At 42.1% G+C, this 21,475-nt stretch overlaps 1 protein-coding gene across 1 annotated transcript; it reads left to right on the forward strand.

Annotated features, from left to right (window-relative positions):
- Positions 1–780: 780 nt before the first annotated feature.
- LOC135090641 (vitamin D3 receptor B-like) lies at positions 781–19,023 on the forward strand. The gene is made up of 11 exons (XM_063987591.1): positions 781–4,327; positions 6,024–6,163; positions 7,706–7,861; positions 8,852–8,977; positions 11,400–11,532; positions 12,236–12,440; positions 12,976–13,167; positions 13,974–14,224; positions 14,822–14,962; positions 15,074–15,274; positions 18,895–19,023. Exons 3-10 carry the CDS (start codon positions 7,726–7,728, stop codon positions 15,249–15,251), a joined length of 1,362 nt encoding a protein of 453 aa, XP_063843661.1. The 5' UTR covers positions 781–4,327; positions 6,024–6,163; positions 7,706–7,725; the 3' UTR covers positions 15,252–15,274; positions 18,895–19,023.
- The last annotated feature ends 2,452 nt before the right edge of the window (positions 19,024–21,475 follow it).

Genomic DNA, 21,475 nt, shown 5'->3' on the forward strand with positions numbered 1-21,475 from the left:
TTAGTTTTAGTTTTGTTTCAGTTTACTCTTAATATTTATTTTCTTCTCACGTCATGTTATTATCATTATTATTCATCCAGCCCTTTTTTTAATTTCATTTTTTCCCAAACTTTCTGAACTGTTTTCTTAAAACTAAACGTCAATTTCTTAAAGTGCCAACTTCCCTTACGTTCATCATCACGTTTTCTGTTATGCCCTGCATTTTCTTCCTGCCTTTCTCCCGCTGTTCTTTCTGTTCCTTCTCTCTCGCTTCCTGTTTCCTCTTCTCTTCTTCCTGCTCTCTTCTCATTCTTTCCTCCAGCTTTTGCCTCAACCTCTCTTCCCATCTTCTTAACCTCTCCATCTGTTGTTTGCTCCTTTTTTCCAGTTGTTGCCTCAACATTTCCTCAAGTTCCTGCTACCGTCTCATTTTCTCATGGCTGCGTCTCATCATTCTCGCTCTCTTCCTCTGCCTCCGTTAACTCAGCTTTCTCTGGCGTCTCATCCTCCTTTCTTCTCCCTTTCTCTCCTCCTTATCTTCATTTACCTTATTTGCCTGCGCATTAGACGCACTTTTTTTTTTTCTTCAAAAATGTATCTGAAAATTATCATGCGTCTAAAGTGGTCGTAATACATATTCTTAGACCTGTAAGCCTATGCCTATAGGTGTGGAGTTGAAGCAGTAGATTACTACGCACAAATATTGTTGCTACTAATAATGATTCTCTCTCTCTCTCTCTCTCTCTCTCTCTCTCTCTCTCTCTCTCTCTCTCTCTCTTGCCTGCCCTCCTTCCCTCCCTACATCCATTCTCTCTCTCTCTCTCTCTCTCTCTCTCTCTCTCTCTCTCTCTCTCTCTCTCTCTCTCTCTCTCTCTCATCCTTGCCTGACTTCCCCTTCCACTCCCTTGTCCCTTATCTCTGACGGATAAGGGGGAGGGGAGGTAACGGGGAGGGAGGTTTGAGACAAGACGAAAGAGGAGGAGAAAGAGAGAAAAGGAAAAAAAGGCGGAGAAGGGACATAACCAGGGAAGGGGAGTACATTCGACAAGGAAGTAGAGGAAGGATGAAGGAGAAGGATGGAAGGATGGGGAGAAAGTAGAAAGAATAAATATGAGCAGCAAGGGTGAGGAGTGAGTGAGGAATTAGAGGGAGAGAGCAAGTATTAAGAAATGAGTATTCTCTTTTCCTATCCTCTGCTTCTTTTCATTTTTCCTCCATCCATTTCCTTCTTTTCGCATTTATGCTCCTATCCATTTTCATACTCAATCAGTCTTATTCAGCTTCACAATCCTCAGATCTCTCTCTCTCTCTCTCTCTCTCTCTCTCTCTCTCTCTCTCTCTCTCTCTCTCTCTCTCTCTCTCTCTCTCTCTCTCTCTCTCTCTCTCATCTGCCGACTCGACACAACTTTCCAGACAACTATCCCCTCTTCTTCAATGACATTCAACTGTCCCCCTCTTCTACAATTAATATCTTCGGTCCGGCCTTTACTTATAATCTAAACTGGAAATTTCACATCTCTAGTTAAAGCAGCTTCTATGAAGTTAGGTGTTCTGTGTCGTTCCGCCGGTTTTTCTCACCCTACCCAGCTGCTAATTCTGTACAGGGGCCTTATATATCTATGTATGGAGTTAGCTTCACATGTAAGGGGGACTGGTTTAACTCATACCACTCTTTTAGACAGGTTGGAATAAAAAGCTTTTTTGTCTTATCAACTCCTGTCCTCTAACTGGCTGTCTTCAGCCTCTTTCTCATTGCCGCAGTGTTGCATCTCTTGCTATCTTCTGCCGCAGTTTTCATGCCAACTGGTCTTCTGATCTTGCTAATTGCATGCCTCCCCTCCTCCCGCGGCTTCACTGCACAAGATTTTCTTTCTCTAATCCCTCATTCTGTCCACCTCCCTAATGCAAGATTTAACCAGTATTCTCATTCATTCATCCCTTAAGTAAACTCCGGAACCCGTTGCCTGCTTCCGTAATTCCACCTTCCTATGGGTGTGTGTACAGGGAAAGCAGGTTTGCCAGCGCGGGCAGCCGGCGCCGACCCGCGCCAGAAATTACACCATATAAACAAGTATAATTGTGCACAGAGGAAGCAGGTCCGAACATGTCGGCGCCGGCAGCCTAATTCAACCCGCTTTCCTATTTGCTGGGATCATTCTTGCTTGCTTAACTTGTGCGGGTGGACTGCTGAGTGAGGAGCTCCTGACAGCCAAAAATATATGAGACAACCAGTGTGGAATAAACAGAATAGGCACTAAGCTAACAGGAATGTTGTGGATAAGCTGTTGGCTGAAATCAGATCACTAAAAAGATGGTATTCTCTAAACTCTTCTCTTTAAATTTATTTCATGTACTGCTCTTCTTTTCCTCGAGTTTTGATGAACACTATCGAGGAGCATGAACTCATCATCAGGCGATGAGCTCGACATCTTAGTATACCTCTGCTGGTGGATTGCAAGTGATCACAGATACTGCCTCTGTCCGTGTCGCTCACTGCACGGCTCAGAAATGGTTATCCGTGTTCTCTGCGGACACCTTATCACGTTGGCTACCGGTGCATGCGCGTCGGCGCCGGTAACCCGCTTCCCCTGTGCACGCACCCTATGACTTGAACTCTTTCAAGAGGGAGGTTTCAAGATACTTATCCTGTAATTTTTGACTACCGCTTTGTACTCTTCAAGGACCGGCATCTCAGTGGGCTTTTTTTTTTCTTTTGTGTGTGTTTGTGCCCCCTCCTACATAAAAAAAAAAAAAAAAAGCTTGGGGCCAAAGTGGTTTGAGTGCCAAGTGACTCAATACCAAACGTCTTGAGGCCTATTTTGATTCTGCCATTTCTGTGTTGATGATCACCTGATTGGAGGATTATATGATCTAAATTAACCATCCGCCTCGGTACATTATGACTAAACCTTTCTCTTTCGTTGTCTCATATTTTCCTCTTTCTTCTATTTATTTGCTATATTTTCCTTAGTTCTTTTTGTTTCTTATCTTACTTTTCGCTCACCAGTTCATTATTCTTTCATTAGTTGATTCTCTCTCTCTCTCTCTCTCTCTCTCTCTCTCTCTCTCTCTCTCTCTCTCTCTCTCTCTCTCTCTCTCTCAGTGCAATCAACAAACCACATAACAATATCCTAAAAACCCATTAAACAACAACAATAATAAGCAAACAGCCAACCAACTCAAAGCTAACCATCCAATCCTAATTAAAGTCTGACATCGTAACATACTTTAGGATGCAGTGCTTCAGAGGACACTATTAAGTTCCTTTTTATACCTGAGCGGGTCCTAAGCACTTCTCAGCGCGTCCCTCACCCCAGGCGGGCACGTGGACAATATCAGCATGGAATATTCTGCTGGGGAGGCACGCGGGACTGCTAATGAGCGTCTGCCTTTAAACTGCATCCCTAAACATCTCTGTTCCCTCTTTTCAGACTAATGGAAGTTACGAAGGGTTTTCTGTGGTGTTTTCGTGATTTTGGTGATAGTTTAGTAATTCTACATCATCACCAGGAAAAAAAAAACAGCCTTGAGAATATGATTAATCATCTTTGTAGTCTCTGAAAGCATTCCTAATGAGAGAACAAAGTGTTTAATAATTAATATGAGGCTTCAGACGCTATACTGATGTGGCATCGCCAAACCAGAATTTTGAAACGCTTTGTTCTCTCATAAGAACTATATTTAAAAGCTATATGCATAATAGGTCGAGTTCTAATGGATGTTTTTACAGTTGAGGATGCATAATACTAATCTAAAATATCCCTGAAATTATTAAAATACCCTTGAAAATCTTAAAACTTCCACTATGAAAAATAGAGATAAGGCGCCGAAACATTAAACTGAACAGTCCTTGCTGGTGTTGTAGTATTAGTTGTTGTAATAGTAGTTCTTCTAAGTCTTTTGTCCCTTTTTTTTTTCATGTTTCCCCTCTTTACCTCTTTTGTGTGTGTGTGTGTGTGTGTGTGTGTGTGTGTGTGTGTGTGTGTGTGTGATGAATGATGATTTCTTTATGTTATTGCTTTATTCCGAAGCTACTGTATATAGCCAAAATTCTAAAAAGTTAATGTATAATGTATAATCTGGATTCTACATAGCTTCCGTGAATCTGCGCCGATCTCTCTCTCTCTCTCTCTCTCTCTCTCTCTCTCTGGTAAAGATTATCAGGGAGAACAAAGGGCACGACTCAAGGCTGTCTGCTCCTCAAGTGTCCATCCCTCGTGGGCCAGGTGACTCGAGGCCCGGGTGGCAGGGGTGGAGTCCTCCGGGGGTGGTCCTAGAGGCGGGGCGGCGGAATGACAATGTAACGCGTGTCGCTGCGTCGCGGAATGTAAATGGAAAACGTGATTAGGTTCGGATTTTTCTCTTTGTTTTGTTATCCATCTATTACAACTGCATTTTTTTTTTTTGTGTGTGTGTGTGTGTGTGTCAGTAGCTCAATGGTAAAGTTCGAACCCCGCTTTGTTTACATATAAGGGCTATTTTCAAAGACCAGAGATGATTAATTCGGTTCTCATGGATGTTTTTGGAATTAATTATACAGAGTCCTTGCTTGACTATCACTAGAATCATGAAAACACTTTTGGACATTCCTAATAACGCCCAATAGAATTAAACGTATTCGAAGTAAGACGTTGGTTAGATAATTCACTAAAGTGACACGAAAAAAAATTAATGCCGGATACGTGAATGATTAGTGGATATCATGGTGATGGTAGTGGTGGGTGAATGAATTAGAAGTAGAGAAGCTTGTGGAATTTAGGTGTCGATTCTAGAGGTGAAAGGCGTGGTGAAGGAGATAGGAGGTGGAACATAAGAAAATAAGGTAAGAAGCAAGAAGCCAAGGATCATATTTTCAAATGTTCTGCTGGCGTTTTATGTCGACTCTATTATTAATTGAGGCTAAAAGTAGTTTTATATATTTTTTTTCATTATTCTAGTGCATAGATTTAAAAGAAATGGGGAAAAAAATATCCGATTGAATAACTTGTGGGATTTGAAAATAGGTTCGTATGAACTGTACAGAATACACGTGGCAGATCCTTTACAAAGCATACCTACCTACTGTATCTTGTGTCCAGCCATCCATGTCCATGAATAATCTAATCTAAACCTTCTAGAAGACTAACGAAATGATAAGTGATTACTGACTCCATTATTAGAAGGCGTGGTGGAGGTGGCGCCGGCTTGGCCGGGTGGCGGAGGCTCATGGACGGGCCTGGTGAGGCTGGACGCTGCTGACCCATGAATATGCACAAGGAGGAGGCGGTGATCAAAGAGTGTGGCGGCGGTGGTGGGGGTCCAGGTGTCACTAAATATTGCATACTCGTGGTTAGGGTTGGGTAGGGGGAGGGGTCGCTCACTGATGTGTGTATGTGGTATGTATGTGTGTGTGTGTGTGTGTGTGTGTGTGCGAAAGGTTATTATGGTTACGGGTCTTGTGTGTTTTGTTTCTTTTTTTTTCTGCTGCAGGGATAAATTTCATTGTATATTTTATTTATCTCTTAACTACTTTGTGTCCGTTTTTTTATTTATTCATTTTCATTTATTTAAATATTTATTGATTTATCTGTTTTATTTGTCTATTATCCATCTTTCATTCTCACTCTCATTCACTCATAAATAAGTGGTATTTATTTTTCAACTCTCTCTCTCTCTCTCTCTCTCTCTCTCTCTCTCTCTCTCTCTCTCTCTCTCTCTCTCTCTCTCTCTCTCTCTCTCTCTCTCTCATTAAAACTTGTAAAAAAGTAACGAATTAATGTTTTAAATATTTGTTTTTTTTTAGAAACAAGGATAAAAAAGTGCTCTCTCTCTCTCTCTCTCTCTCTCTCTCTCTCTCTCTCTCTCTCTCTCTCTCTCTCTCTCTCTCTCTCTCTCTCTCTCTCTCTCTCTCTCTCTCATTAAAACTTGTAAAAATTAACGAATAAATGTTTCAAATATTTCAGTTTTTTTTTTTTTTATAAACAAGGATAAAAAGTTCTCTCTCTCTCTCTCTCTCTCTCTCTCTCTCTCTCTCTCTCTCTCTCTCTCTCTCATCAATGTGACAGGTATGGCGAGTGTCCGGGCGACGACGCAGGTGTGTGGGCAGGTGTGGGGCGGCGAGGTGACGCTTGACCCCGCACGACCCTTGGCCAGCCCGCACGATCGCTTCCCGCCACCCTCTGCCATGTCAAGTGGTCCTCGCGAGGTGTGTGACGGCCGCTGGACACCTGAACTGCCGCTGACCACGTGTCCGTCTCTCTCTCTCTCTCTCTCTCTCTCTCTCTCTCTCTCTCTCTCTCTCTCTCTCTCTCTCTCTCTCTCTGGTAGCAACGCGTTTTATCTATATCCTGCCTTTATCCGTGTTATGGTATTTTCTTTCCGGTTTACTCTCTCTCTCTCTCTCTCTCTCTCTCTCTCTCTCTCTCTCTCTCTCTCTCTCTCTCTCTCTCTCTCTCTCTCTCTCTCTCTCTCTCTATCTATCTATCTATCTATCTATCTATCTCTCTGGTGGTAATACTTTTTTCATGCATATTCTACATTTATCTGTGCTTTCGTAATTTCTTCCTGTCTTACTCTCTCTCTCTCTCTCTCTCTCTCTCTCTCTCTCTCTCTCTCTCTCTCTCTCTCTCTCTCTCTATCTATCTATCTATCTATCTATCTATCTCTCTGGTGGTAATACTTTTTTCATGCATATTCTACATTTATCTGTGCTTTCGTAATTTCTTCCTGTCTTACTCTCTCTCTCTCTCTCTCTCTCTCTCTCTCTCTCTCTCTCTCTCTCTCTCTCTCTCTCTCGCGCGCGCGCGTGGTATTCCTTCTTAACCATACTTTACAACAATTTTGGCGCGTATTCTGTCATTTATCTTATCATCTGTGTTTATATATGTTGAGCGTGTGCCAGGTAATCAAAGTAATCATGAACCAATTAAAAGCTCGCTAAGAAGGATTCATACTTAACTAAGAAGGTTCTGTGCATGCATACTAACAGAAACCAATAGACACCCGCGGCATGCAGAGCGGCGAGGCGGCGGAGCGGTCAAGCTTGAGACAACATGCAAATGGTGATGATGTGCACGTGTGTGAGGTGGCCGTGGTATGAAGCTGGAGGAGGAGTGGAAGGTTAGGGCTGCACATTAAGGAGGCTATTTGATGGGGGAGGAGGAAAAGAAGCCACACCCTCACAGGTATTGACACTAGGCGAGTCGAGGGGCTGTGGTAGATGTGCTTGCACCGCCGGTGAGGGAGGAAGTTGTTTAAGACTGGCGCAGATACAAAGTAAGTAGAACATTTGCCAAATATTTGTGGAACCGCATTTTAAACGTTTCAGTGTTTTATTTTATCTATTATAATGCTTTATGGAAGTTATTTGTATTTTCTGGTGTGTTTTAATACTTTTAGAAACAGTTTTACAAGGTATCTGCGTCAGGAATTTGAAAAAGCGACTACGAGAACTGGACTCATTTTTTTTGGTCTTTAAAGGTTGTTCTGATAAGTGTTTCTAAATATTGATCTTGAACATAGTTAATGATATTCGTGTTTTCAAGTAATATACTATAATAGGGCTTGGAATCTGAGTTTATTAACTTGATTCTTCCTGCGTTTGGTTATTCTGTGACGTGTTTAAAACATGTTAAGATTAATCCCCTCAAGTACCACCGATAGATTACATGGGAGGGATATTCAAACACTGCAATCATTTGTTTTTTATTTATTTATTTATTTATTATTATTATTTATTTTTTTTCAGGTGTTTGATGTGCGGGTGAGATGATCGTGATGGATGAGAGAAGAGAGATGGAGGGGCAGGAACAGAAGCAGTCTCCCAATGTGTCCAGCAGTGTTGTGTGTGTGGGAGAGGAGTTCCCTTCCCAGGAGTGTGTTGCTATTAGTATGGAACTGCAAGGTGTGTGTGTGTGTGTGTGTGTGTGTGTGTGTGTGTGTGTGTGTGTGTGTGTGTGTGTGTGTGTGTGTGAGAGAGAGAGAGAGAGCAGTATTGAATTGCTGCGCTTTTGATGAAGCCTGTACAGCTCTCTCTCTCTCTCTCTCTCTCTCTCTCTCTCTCTCTCTCTCTCTCTCTCTCTCTCTCTCTCTCTCTCTCTCATTTTCTTGCAATGAAATAACCCAATAACCATACCACATTTAACAGTAAACCAAAACTGTCCCCCTCTTCTACACTGAACATCCTCGGTCTGTCCTTTACTTATAATCTGAACTGGAAACTTCACATCTCATCTCTAGCTAAAACAGCTTCTATGAAGTTAGGTGTTCTGAGACGTCTCCGCCAGTTTTTCTCACCCCCCCCAGCTGCTAATTCTGTACAAGGGCCTTATCCGTCCATGTATGGAGTATGCTTCACATGTCTGGGGGGGTTCCACTCATACTGCTCTTCTAGACAGGGTGGAATCAAAAGCTTTTCGTCTCATCAACTCCTCTCCTCTAACTGACTGTCTTCAACCTCTCTCTCACCACCGCAATGTTGCATATCTAGCTGTCTTCTACCGCTATTTTCATGCTAACTGCTCTTCTGATCTTGCTAACTGCATACCTCCCCTCCTTCCGCGGCCTCGCTGCACAAGACTTTCTTCTTTCTCTCACCCCTATTCTGTCCACCTCTCTAACGCAAGAGTTAACCAGTAATCTCAATCATTCATCCCTTTCTCTGGTAAACTCTTGAACTCCCTGCCTGCTTCTGTATTTCCACCTTCCTATGACTTGAATTCCTTCAAGAGGGAGGTTTCAAGACACTTATTCATCAATTTTTGACCACTGCTTTGAACCTTTTATGGGACTGGCATTTCAGTGGGCATTTTTTTATTGGATTTTTGTTGCCCTTGGCCAGTGTCCTTCCTACATAAAAAAAAAAAATAAAAACATCCTGCTCCTCTCTTTCCAGCTGACCACAACACCATGACGAGCACCATCACCTCCACCACCTCCGCAAGCAACGCAATCTCCTCCGCCAAGCCTCTGAGGACCTGCAGGGTGTGTGGGGACAAGGCCAAGAGTATGCATTTTGGAGGTGGGTGTCCCTTTGTCTTACTGACTGGTTCTAGTGACAGGTGATAGATTAGGCACAGCTATATACTCCCACCCAACAAAAGTAAAATAAAATTAATAATAATAATGATAAATTAATAAGTAAATAATAATAAAAAAAAGTGGGAGGCATCCAGTGAAGAAACCTTTTTCTCCGAACACATGATAACCATCCTGCTTGTAATAAAACTGAGAATTGGGGAAAAGCTAAGAGAAACACAGGTGTTCTGTATACTTTGAATGACACACTGTTTCCTGATTTCACAATTAAGACGTCTAAGAATGGCAACTTCCTGTCCCTCTCTTCCTCCACTGAACTGGATTTTGTGGTGGACTTTGTTAAGTTTCTCTTTTAGCTTGGTAACACTTGTTTTCATATTGGTGATCACTAACACGTCATCCACGTATCTGTACTACTTTGTTTGGTTAACAAGCCCGAATAATGTTTACTCTCCAAGGATTCCATGGAAAAGGGAGGCCATCACTGCACATAATGGGAACCCCATCGCAAGCCCCTCGTGTTGCCGGTATTCCATGTTGTCAAAAGAAAACGAACCAAAGTTAATACACTAGCTTCACGTAATCCGACTTGCACACTGGTAGGTAGTCATCACTCAAATGGTTTAACACTTCTGTCGCTACTTCCAGGGCACCATCTACTGGGACGTTGGTGAAAAGACACGTCACATCGAAACCATTTTCTTGTTGCGCATGCTCACACTTTTCATCCTCCCTATAAGATCACTGGAGTTTCTCTGATGGGCGCCGCTGATCCTTCCTAGTGCCGATGATAACAGTTTTGGGAGTTGCTTCGCCAGCCGGTGTGGAGCGCTCCCTATGCGTGAAGTGATGGGGCGCAGGGGAACTTCCGGTTTGTGGGTCTTTGGAAGGCCTCTCATCGCCGGAACGGTCGGGTTTTCTTCCAAGATCGGCAGCAGTTTCTTGCCCTTCTCAGTCTTGTTAAGGCTTTTCTTTACGTTAGCATTAAACTTCTTGCCCTCCGCCGCCGTGCCGATGTATTGTGTGCTGTAAGTGCTTTGGTCGGCGAGCATGTTCTCCATTTTTGTCACATAGTCCTGTCAGTCCTTAATGACTACTCCTCCGCCCTTGTCAGCGGTGGTGATCAATATATCGTTATTACTTCGTAGTTCCTCGAGGGCTTTCAAATATCTTCTTGGCAGTGCTGGTATGTTGCCCCTGGCCGCCAATGAGCAGCAGATGACGACTCCTTGCTTGAAAACGCTTTCTGTCTCGCTATCTTTCCAGTTGCTGTTCTTGGAGACATAATCCAGCGGTCTTCCCTTGTTCACGCCAGTGTTAAATTTCAAACCCATCGACAGAGCCTTCTCTCGTGCGGATGTAAGTGTGTATGAGGAGAGGTTCTTGATAACCTCAGGACGACCGACACTTCTCCATTTGCTGGTGGTATAGAGCCCTTCGAACTTTCTTTGTAGTTTTCTCTCTGTAGCTTGTCATCTTTCTCTAGACGTCGTGAGAGTTTAGGAGGAAGGCTGTCTTTTACCATAGAAGCTTCGTATAAGAGGCTTTCTCGTGCTTCCTTGAGGTATTCACTCGCGGTGGAGCTGAAGGGTATTTCCTCCATTTGTATTTGTATGTGGGCAGATTTCGGCAACGCGTTCCTCCAAACAATCGAACAGGAATTAAGCCCTGTGTGTGTGTGTTTTTTTTTTTTTTTTTTTTTTTTTTTTTTTTTTTTTTTTTTTTGTTAGCCTTGCCCGGAGCCTGTACTCAGCCTCAACCGCACCATGTTCCTCCACACCTCCCTGTGACAAATGTTCAAACAAGAACATTAAACAAGAATAAACAAAATTATGATAAAAGGAGGTGAAAGACTGATGCCTTGGTTGTATGTTAGGAGTTAGTGCAGGTAACTTATTGAAGTTTTAGATGGATAATTATTGAAGTTTTTGATGGATTAGTTTAAGTTTTCAGATATATACTGATAAAATTAAGATGAGAGGTGTAAAATTGATGCTGGTGTTGTATGTTAGGAATCAGTACATATGGATAATTATTGAAGTTTTAGATGGATTAGTTTTCAGATGTATGCTGATAAAATTAGGATGGTGAGAGGTGAAAAATTGATACTGGTGTTGTTGTTGTATGTTAGGAATTAGTACAGATAACATATGGATAATTAATGAGGTTTTAGATGTATTAGTTTACGTATTTAGATGTATGTTGATGAAATTACATTATACAGCTCTCTAGTTCTTGACAAACATTTCACACATATTTTATTCCTGGGGGTATTTATGTATTGTCTGTGAATTTCTTAGTTCTCATTGTACAGATTTTATTCAGAGCAGCTATGTATATTCATGTGCCTTACTGCATTATCAAAGAGCCAGATTGCCATCAGCCTTTTCTTTTACATTGCCTAGGCCTGTCCTGTGACTCCTGTAAGGCCTTCTTCAGGAGAGCAGTTCATAATGACACCTACACCAACTTCACCTGTCCATATGATGGCACCTGTGTCATCAACATCACCTCCAGGAAGTGTTGCCAGTACTGCAGGTATGTGGACATAAGAGACACTTGTACTGACAGATAAAGGACTTCGATTTTTTTGTTTTGAAAATTAATATTATTCTTCCTCCTTTCCACTGCTAAGTTTCCTCCTCTTTCTTCTTATCAAATTTCTTCTCTCTCTTGCATTTACTATTTACTTCTCTACTTCAGGCATGTATGTTTGCCTATTTCACTTATCCACATCTCATTCTCAAATGTTTCAGCATCATCTTGACAACTTTTAACATACAACAGCTTTCCATATGTGAAAGTCATCAAAATTTTCAAGAATGCTTCAATGATTCCAATAGTTTAACAAGGATTCTGCATCATTAATACCAAAAACACTTTTTTGAGAACATGCCTGTTCAATTGTGTGGCCTTTGAAAATAGTCCTAATGAAAGTCCAGAGTATTTAAGAAAACAATCATAAGTGAAATATAAGTAGAAATGGAGACATTGATTTAGGAACTTCCTGTGTTATTTTGTGAACACACAAAATTAACTTGAATTATATATGCTACAATTACTTCTACTTGTTATCAAAGAGAGGCTTCAAGACACTTATCCTTCAGTTTTGGATAATACTTTTTGACCTCTCTTTAGGGACTAACATTCTAGTGGGTCTTTTTTCAGACTTTTGTTGTCCTTGGCCAGTGCCCTCTTACATAAAAGAAAAATTACTATTTTTTCTCCTTCTGCCCATTAGATACCAGAAGTGCCTGAGTATTGGCATGGAGCGTTCCTGGGTGATGTCTGAGGAGGACCGCCACCAGATGATGAGGCAGCGAGCCGAGAGGAAGGCCAAGGCTGCAGAACAGGACACCACCAGGAGGACACTGAAGGCTGGCAGGAGAGAGCTGGTGCCCTTTGAACCTGATCCAAACACTATGCTGAGTTATATGAGTGCTGCTGTGAGTTTTGTGTGTGTGTGTGTGTGTGTGTGTGTGTGTGTGTGTGTGTGTGTGTGCATGTCTGTTTGTACTTGTATTTGTCTGTCTTGTCTTTTGATACCAGATTACCATGTTTTCTTTAGGTTTATATATATATATATATATATATATATATATATATATATATATATATATATATATATATATATATATATATATATATATATATATATATATATATATATATATATATTGTTTGTACTGTTAATTTTTTTCTGGTAATGCATTCCTCAGATCTGTTATGCTACACTTTTTGGAAAACTGTATTTCTGTGTTGAAAGAAGCACACAGAAAATTCTCGGACTAAAAAAGATGAGAGCAGAGAATAACATGTTACAGTTGTAGTATGCATTAGAAATATAGAAAATCAGAGAGAGAGAGAGAGAGAGAGAGAGAGAGAGAGAGAGAGAGAGAGAGAGAGAGATTCCTTCATCTAACTTACATCCATTCATATACATCTTTCATCCCTCCCCCAACATTTCCCTCAACCCTTCAGGAGTGGGAAGAGCTGGAGCAAGCAGTGAGGAACTACCGTCAGGCGTACACTGCTGTCCCTCACAGCCAGTCTGTGGAAGGCTGGGAGGGCAAGGGAACAAGCCTGCATATCGTCAGCATGTTCTCCACAGTAGTGCGTCGCTTTGCTCACTTTGCAAGACTCTTTCCAGAGTTTTCTGAGCTGCCATCTGAGGTGAGCTTGTTTTCTCTCTGTGTATTTCCTCTGCTTCCTCCTCATCCTACTGCTGAGAGAGAGAGAGAGAGAGAGAGAGAGAGAGAGAGAGAGAGAGAGAGAGAGAGAGAGAGAGAGAGAGAGAGAGAGAGAGAGAGAGATCATCTGTTGCTGTTATTTTCATGAGTTAAATCAATTAAATTTCAAACAAGATGGTTGGATTATTCTATTTACTTAAATACTGAAGCACTGAAGCACATTTTTTAGTATGTATCATATCTCAAACCAAAGAGCCTGATAATATGAAATAATAATCCTTAAGACTTATTTCTTTAGTGAAACATTAATAGGAATTATGTGTATTAAGTTGAGATACCACATTGATCATTTACCAAGAAAGAGGTATCCAAGAACTCATCTAAACATGTGAACAAAGAAGAAAAACATAATATCACCAAACCTAGCATAACGTAATCTAACCAAATCTAACCTCATTTAACTTAATTTTAACCTTATCTAACATTGTGTAACTTAAGTTAGCATTACCTAACTTAGTGTAACTTAGCACTTTCCCTGCAATTTAGTATGGTCTTTCCTTATTACTAACCATTCTGGGATCTTTCTTCCTACTATAGCCATCTCTAAGCATTATACTGGCTAAAAATCGCTAAATCTATTCTTTTAATCCCCTTTTCCTTTCTTGTCAATTTTATTGATATTTTGCTGCCTCTGGTGCTGTGGGGGTGTTGCATATTGCAGTGAAATGGTTAACCTAACATTACCTAACTTAGAGTAACTAACCTAACTTCTGCTCACACCGCTTGCAGGACCAGAGTCGGCTGCTCCGTTATGGCATCCTGGAAATGTCCCTTATTCGTGGTATTCAAAGTCTCCACACCAACAATGACCGCTGGCCCCCCATTCCTCACCCACCACCACCACCACCACTGCCACCACCAATGCCACCACCTCCACCACCACACAGCACTGCCACCACCACCTCCCGAGCTGCCCCACAGGACACAAAGCAGGTGGTTTCCTGTGAGCTGTATGAGATGCATATGAAGTTTGTACAAAGGTGAGGGTGCATGTGTTTGAATTTGTACTGTATTCTCAATTTTCTGGATCATTATCTTTATTTTTCACTGGGCCTAGTGGAAGTTACTGTGGTTTTTCAGGGTTTAGATTTAGAATGCTCCACTGGAAGATGTATTTAAAATACCTTTTTTTATTCATGGTTCAATAAGAAAATTGGTAATTAAAAGTTTGTTACTACTGTGCAGTATCATCACAAACATCATCTTTTATTTTTAGTTAACCAGCAAATAAAGAAATAGCTTTACTTCTACATACTGCATTTGTGTTGTACTCTGTCACATCTATTCACCACCTCATGAAGAAAATTAACATTACTATTGTGTATCAACTTCACAATAATCTTTCCCTCACCACCACCATCTTCACTACACTCTCCCTCACCACCACCATCACCACAATCACCCTCACCACCACCACCATCTTCACCACACTCTCCCTCACCACCACCATCTTCACCACACTCTCCCTCACCACCACCATCTTCACTACAATCTTCCCTCACCACCACCATCTTCACTACACTCTTCTTTCACCAACACCATCTTCATTACACTCTCACCACCACCATCACCATCAGTATGAGGGAGCTTGGTGTGGATGAACCAGTGCTGCTGCTGCTCCTGCTGGTGGTACTCTTCAGCAGCGACAGGCCAGGACTACAGACCGCTGCTGCTGTTGCTGTACAGACCCGACAGGACCACTACCTCCTTCTCCTTAGGTAAAAAATATATTCCTTATCACCTAAATGAATGAGAACTAATGAATGTATACTTTTCTCCTCTCTTTTTATCATTCCTATAGCCTTCCCCTTCTTCATACCCTCCTTCAGGAAGTACCTCAACTGGCGTCACGGCCCCAATAACGCCCCCATCTTGTACCCACGTCTGCTTCTCAAACTCACAGACCTGCGGGAGCTGAATGACCAACACACAGAGTATCACCTAAGGATGGCACGGCAGGAGGTGAGACAGAGGCAGGGGAGGAGAAGTGTGCAGGATGTAGAATAAGACTTGAGAGGAGAGATGGAGAGGTATGTGCCTTTCTGTCGACAAACCTAAGTGTCTTGACACCCCCCTCAACTTTTTCTTCATTAACTTCTGCAACATTCGCAGTCTAAGATCTAATTTTCAATCTGTAGAACATCACCTCTCTTCTTCTAAACCTCATCTTCTTTTCCTCAATGAAACTCAGGTGTCCGAGGCAACTGAGAGTAGCCCCTTTTCTGTTCCCTCCTACTTTCTCTATTCTCATTTTCGATCCAAAGCTGGATGCTGCGTTTATGTGCGCAATGACTTAACCTGCTCTCGTGCCCACGCTCTTGAATCTTCCGAGTTTTCCACCATCTGGCTATGACTACAGAGTCACTCTCAAACTAAATTTATCTGTGCTGTATACCTTTCACCTAACTCCTCTGACTATAAGAAATTCTTTGACTACTACACTTCCAAAGTGGAGCACATTCTGACCCTCTCCCATTTTGCAGAGATCTCCATTCTTGGAGACTTCAATGTTCACCACCAGCTTTGGCTTTCCTCCCCCTTCACTGACCATCCTGGTGAACTAGCCTTCAACTTTGCTATCCTCCATGACCTAGAGCAATTGGTGCAACACCCTACTTGTATTCCTGACCATCTTGGAGATACTCCCAACATTCTTGACCTTTTCCTGACCTCTAATCCTTCTGCTTATGCTGTCACCCTTTCTTCTCTGTTGGGCTCCTCCGATCACAATCTCATATCTGGTATCTTGTCCTATCACTCCAATCCCTCCTCAGGATTCCCCTAAGCGAAGGTGCCTCTGGAGTTTTACCTCTGCTAGTTGGGGGGACCTGAGGAGGTATTTTGCTGATTTTCCTTGGAATGGTTACTGCTTCCGTGTCAGAGACCCATCTTTGTGTGCTGAGCGCATAACAGAGGTGATAGTGTCTGGCATGGAGGCATACATTCCTCACTCTTTTTCTCATCCTAAACCTTCTAAACCTTAGTTTAACACAGCTTGTTCTCGTGCTATACATGATAGAGAGGTGGCCCACAAAAGTTACTTAAGCCTTCCATCACCAGAATCTCATGCACTTTATATTTCTGCCTGGAACCATGCCAAGTCTGTTCTCCAACTAGCCAAAAACTCCTTCATTAACAGAAAGTGTCAAAACCTTTCAAGATCTAACTCCCTTCGTGACTTCTGGCATCTAGCCAAAAATATCTCCAATAACTTTGCTTCTTCTTCTTTCCCTCCTTTATTTCAACCAGATGGCATCACTGCTATCACATCTATTTCTAAAGCTGAACTCTTCGCTCAAACCTTTGCTAAAAACTTTACCTTGGACGATTCTGGGCTTGTTCCTCCCTCTCCTACACCCTCTGACTACTTCATGCCACCTATTAAAATTCTTCGCAATGATGTTTTCCATGCCCTTGCTGGCCTAAACCCTCGGAAGGCTTATGGACCTGATCGGTTCCTTCCTATTGTTCTCCGAAACTGTGCCTCCGTGCTTGCACCTTGCCTAGTCAAACTCTTTCAGCTCTGTCTGTTAACATCTACCTTTCCTTCTTGCTGGAAGTTTGCCTACATTCAACCTGTTCCTAAAAAGGGTGACCGTTCTAAACCCTCAAACTACCGTCCTATTGCTTTAATTTCCTGCCTATCTAAAATTTTGAATCTATCCTCAACAGGAAGATTCTTAAACATTTATCACTTCACAACCTTCTATCTGATCGCCAGTATGGGTTCCATCATGGCTGCTCTACTGGTGATCTGGCTTTCCTTACTGAGTCTTGGTCATCCTCTTGTAGAGATTTTGGTGAAACTTTTGCTGTTGCCTTGGACATATCAAAAGCTTTTGATAGAGTCTGGCACAAAGCTTTGATTTCCAAACTACCCTCCTACAGTTTCTATCCTTCTCTCTGTAACTTCATCTCAAGTTTCCTTTCTGACCGTTCTATTGCTGCTGTGGTAGATGGTCACTGTTCTTCTCCTAAATCTATTAACAGTGGTGTTCCTCAGGGTTCTGTCCTGTCACCCACTCTCTTCTTATTATTCATTAATGATCTTCTAAACCAAACTTCTAGTCCTATCCACTTCTACGCTGATGATACCACCCTGCACTTTTCCACATCTTTTCATAGACATCCAACCCTTCAGGAGGTAAACATTTCACGCAGGGAAGCCACAGAACACTTGACTTCTGATCTTTCTAAAATTTCTGATTGGGGCAGTGCAAACTTGGTATTGTTCAATGCCTCATAAACTCAATTCCTCCACCTATCAACTCGACACAACCTTCCAGACAACTATCCCCTCTTCTTCAATGACACTCAACTGTCCCCCCCTCTTCTACACTGAACATCCTCGGTCTGTCCTTTACTTATAATCTGAACTGGAAACTTCACATCTCATCTCTAGCTAAAACAGCTTCTACAAAGTTAGGCGTTCTGAGACGTCTGCGCCAGTTTTTCTCACCCCTCCAGCTGCTAACTCTGTACAAGGGCCTTATCCGTCCATGTATGGAGTATGCTTCACATGTCTGGGGGGGTTCCACTCATACTGCTCTTCTAGATAGGGTGGAATCAAAAGCTTTTTGTCTCATCAACTCCTCTCCTCTAATTGACTGTCTTCAGCCTCTCACCGCTACAATGTTGCATCTCTAGCTGTCTACCGCTATTTTCATGCTAACTGCTCTTCTGATCTTGCTAACTGCATGCCTCCCCTCCTCCCACGGCCTCGCTATTCTGTCCACCTCTCTAACGCAAGAGTTAACCAGTATTCTCAATCATTCATCCCTTTCTCTGGTAAACTCTGGAACTCCCTGCCTGCTTCTGTATTTCCACCTTCCTATGACTTGAATTCCTTTAAGAGGGAGGTTTCAAGACACTTATTCATCAATTTTTTACTACTGCTTTGACCCTTTTATGGGACTGGCATTTCAGTGGGCATTTTTTTTATTGGATTTTTTGTTGCCCTTGGCCAGTGTCCTTCCTACATAAAAAAAAAAAAAGATGTATGTGAATGGGAATTGAGAGGAGAGAGAGAGGGGTACATGATATAGGAGAACAGGAATTGAGAGGAAAGAGGGAGAGAGATATAGGAAATAGGAGAAGTGGATTAAGAGGAGAGATGGTGAAGTGTGTGCAGGGAGTAAAGGGAGAATTAAAAGGTGAGGAGAAAGACTGAGGGAATAGGAAATGAAGGCTAAGATGAAAGAAAATGAAGAAGAGAAGTGAGAAGATGAAGGGTTGAGAGAATGGGAAATAAAAGGCTAAGATGGAAGAAAGGAAAAGCAAGAAGAGAAGGAAGATAATGGATTGAGGGGATGGGAAAAGAGGAAGGATAAGATGGAGGAAAGAAAGAAGAGAGAAGAGAAGGAAGATAAATGGTGGTGAATGAAGATGAAAGATGCCATCTGGCAACTAAGGGCTTTTTAGGATTAATAAAATTATTTTGTTCTAGATTCTGATTTACAAATGTAGAAGTCATGTTTATGAATAAAAATCTGTAAAGGATGCAAGAAAATGGAAAAATTAAAATTTATGGTTGATCACAATTTATGAACAGTTAACAATTCTACAATATTACCATACCAAGAACACAAGCTGGACAAACAAAACACACCCTCACCCAACACATCACTAATCTACCTTAAAAACTTTGCAGATTGTTGAGATACAGACTCAACTTGGCTGCATGAACCTGAACCCATATGCTGAGTGGCCTGGCCTCATCCCATCACACAGGACCTCCCCAGCTCCTCACACAGACACCCAAAGATCCTTACAGGAGGAGGAGGAAGAGATGAACATGAATCCTTCATCCTCCACCCAGATGTTGTTCAAAGGAGATCACACCAGTTCTCTCTCCTCCATCATCCTTGCATCCTTAGATCTGGAACGTCTTATAAACAGTCCTACCATCCAACGACTCATCCTGCACCAGTTCCAGAGGTCTGTGGTGAATGTTCTAGGGTTAGCAGGACTGTTTCCTGAGAGCAGACAACCTCCACCTAACCAGCAGTCAGTGCCACCTTACAGTAATTCTTCTCCTTCATCCCAAGACACCTCACATTCTCAGGCCTTTGCTCCTCAGAAGTCTTCACAGCAGGCTCCTATGTTTTCTGTTCAGCAGGGTCCTCTTCAGGCATCCCAAGTGTCTGATCTTGTAAGCCACCTGGAGTACCTGACCTCATGTCCTCCACATTCAGGGCAGGGCACTACACAGCAGCAACAGCAACAACAGCAGCAGGTCTTCCACCAACTTGAACAGCAGCTTATGAGTGGCATTGCAAAATCTGGCGATGATTCTGAGGAACATGGCTATCAACATCAACAGCAAGTTCAACAGCAACAAGAACAAGCATTTCATGAAAACCCACACCAGCAAATGGCACTCAAACACTCCTTGATGATGGAGCAGGATAATTATGCTTTTAGGAAGGGTCTGGTTATCCCTAAAGAAGAACCACTGGGCTCTCCCACCTCACATGTCACCCACTACAACCACCCACTGATGTATGATGACCTCCCTTGCCACTCACCACTTACCCAGGACACTCTTGAAGCACTTGAGGGTCCGAGAAACTTCTTAGATGCCCCAGAGGTTGAGAGGTTCCAGCACATTCAAGAACAAAGAGAGATGACAAGTTTTGAGTCACCAGTTGCACAACTTCAAAAGGTAATGTCAGGTCAGTTTCCACATCACTCTTCATCAAATATGATGCATCCTTCCCACACATCACCACATACACCTATTCAGCATATACCAGGACAGCAGGCACAGTTCATACCCTCACCAGCACACCATGGCATACCACAGACTTATCAGATACCACCACAGCCACACCACACACCAGTGACACCACACCCTCAGCTCTATAATCCAGGATATAATCTGCCCTCTAGTCAAGCATTTAACTTTGAAAATGAAGTAGAAAATGGAAGCATGTCTCCAGATTCTACTTACCCAGAAGCTATCTCTTATTCACCACTACCACAGCAACACTTCACCACAGCACAAGTAGGTTTTGGTGGGAACTCACAGCACAGAACACCACCACACTTGAGCAATGCAGCCACAGCCACACCATCACCACCACCACTGCATCCTTATTTCCAGACCCACACCACACTCCACCATCATCTGCATCACCATCACCATCATTCAGAGTTTGGGCAAAAAGTTGCATCTCTCTGATTAGTTTGTCATTTTAGTTTTTCCTTCCAAAGTGAAAACCAAAAAATTAGGTTTATTTTCTTATTGATAATTTTGTGTCATCTTGTTATGTTTAAGTCCTCCAAGGTGCAAAAAAAGAAGCACTGTATAAATGTGGAGTCTTGAATTGAAAATGTTCACCAATCCCACCTTCATATTATTTGTACGTTTTATATATTTTGTTTTCTCGTATGGAAATGTGTATATTTTTAGTTCTATTACATAAGCAAGTTGTATAATTTCTGTAATGTTTAGTATTATGTATGTCACAGTATATCTGACATTTTTTTCTCTCTAGGTCTCTAGGCCTGGCATTGCAGATAAAAATGTTTAAAGAGCAAAGTTAGAGTACCCAGCATCAGTATTTTTTGCAAATACATTATTTTTTCATTGATAGATTATTGCATTAAGAACTTGTGTACACTACGTCTAGAAATTATTTTGTCTTTTTTACATTTATAAAGGAAATACAACCAAATAATTAATGTTGTTGACCAGCAGAGAGAGAGAGAGACGCGTCTAGATATTATTCCCCAAAATCAAACGTACATTTTATACCTTTACTAGAGCCTAGAGCTTCTGCAGAAGAGAAGGAGTGAAAGTCAGGCTAATTTGAGAGACCTGCCACCCTTCCTTGCCCAGCTATTAGCAGGCCAGCGCGGGGTGGGGCAGGGAGCCGGGTAACTTACTGGCCGTGGTGAGGTGGCGCAGTGATTATCCTGTGGCGATGCAAGCAGGAGGAATTTACATGCATTTATCCCTCTTTACGAGCCTCCTCGGGATAGTGGTTAGCGCCTTGACCTACTAATTAGCGGTGCTCGTATGAATCCAGGCCAAAGGGAATCCTAATTCAGCCTATACCCATTTTTTCCCCCCTCCCTTGGTATGAGCACGTGAGGGAGAAGCGGAGGAAGCAGTCACCCGGGTAGTCTATTGTATATTTATTTCCTAAGGTTTGTATTTCTATTGACCTGTTATTTACTACTAGAATATTGAGGACGAGTGAGATTGTCGTGATAAAAGAAATATA

The sequence above is a fragment of the Scylla paramamosain genome, chromosome 35, assembly GCF_035594125.1.
Source record: "Scylla paramamosain isolate STU-SP2022 chromosome 35, ASM3559412v1, whole genome shotgun sequence".
Lineage (NCBI taxonomy): Eukaryota > Metazoa > Arthropoda > Malacostraca > Decapoda > Portunidae > Scylla > Scylla paramamosain.

Coding starts and splice junctions, on each gene's coding strand:
- LOC135090641 (XM_063987591.1), top strand. CDS start 7,726: ATGATCGTGATGGATGAGAGAAGAGAGATGGAGGGGCAGGAACAGAAG. Junction 8,978..11,399: donor CAAGAGTATGCATTTTGGAG/GTGGGTGTCCCT, acceptor TACATTGCCTAG/GCCTGTCCTGTGACTCCTGT. Junction 12,441..12,975: donor TGAGTTATATGAGTGCTGCT/GTGAGTTTTGTG, acceptor TCAACCCTTCAG/GAGTGGGAAGAGCTGGAGCA.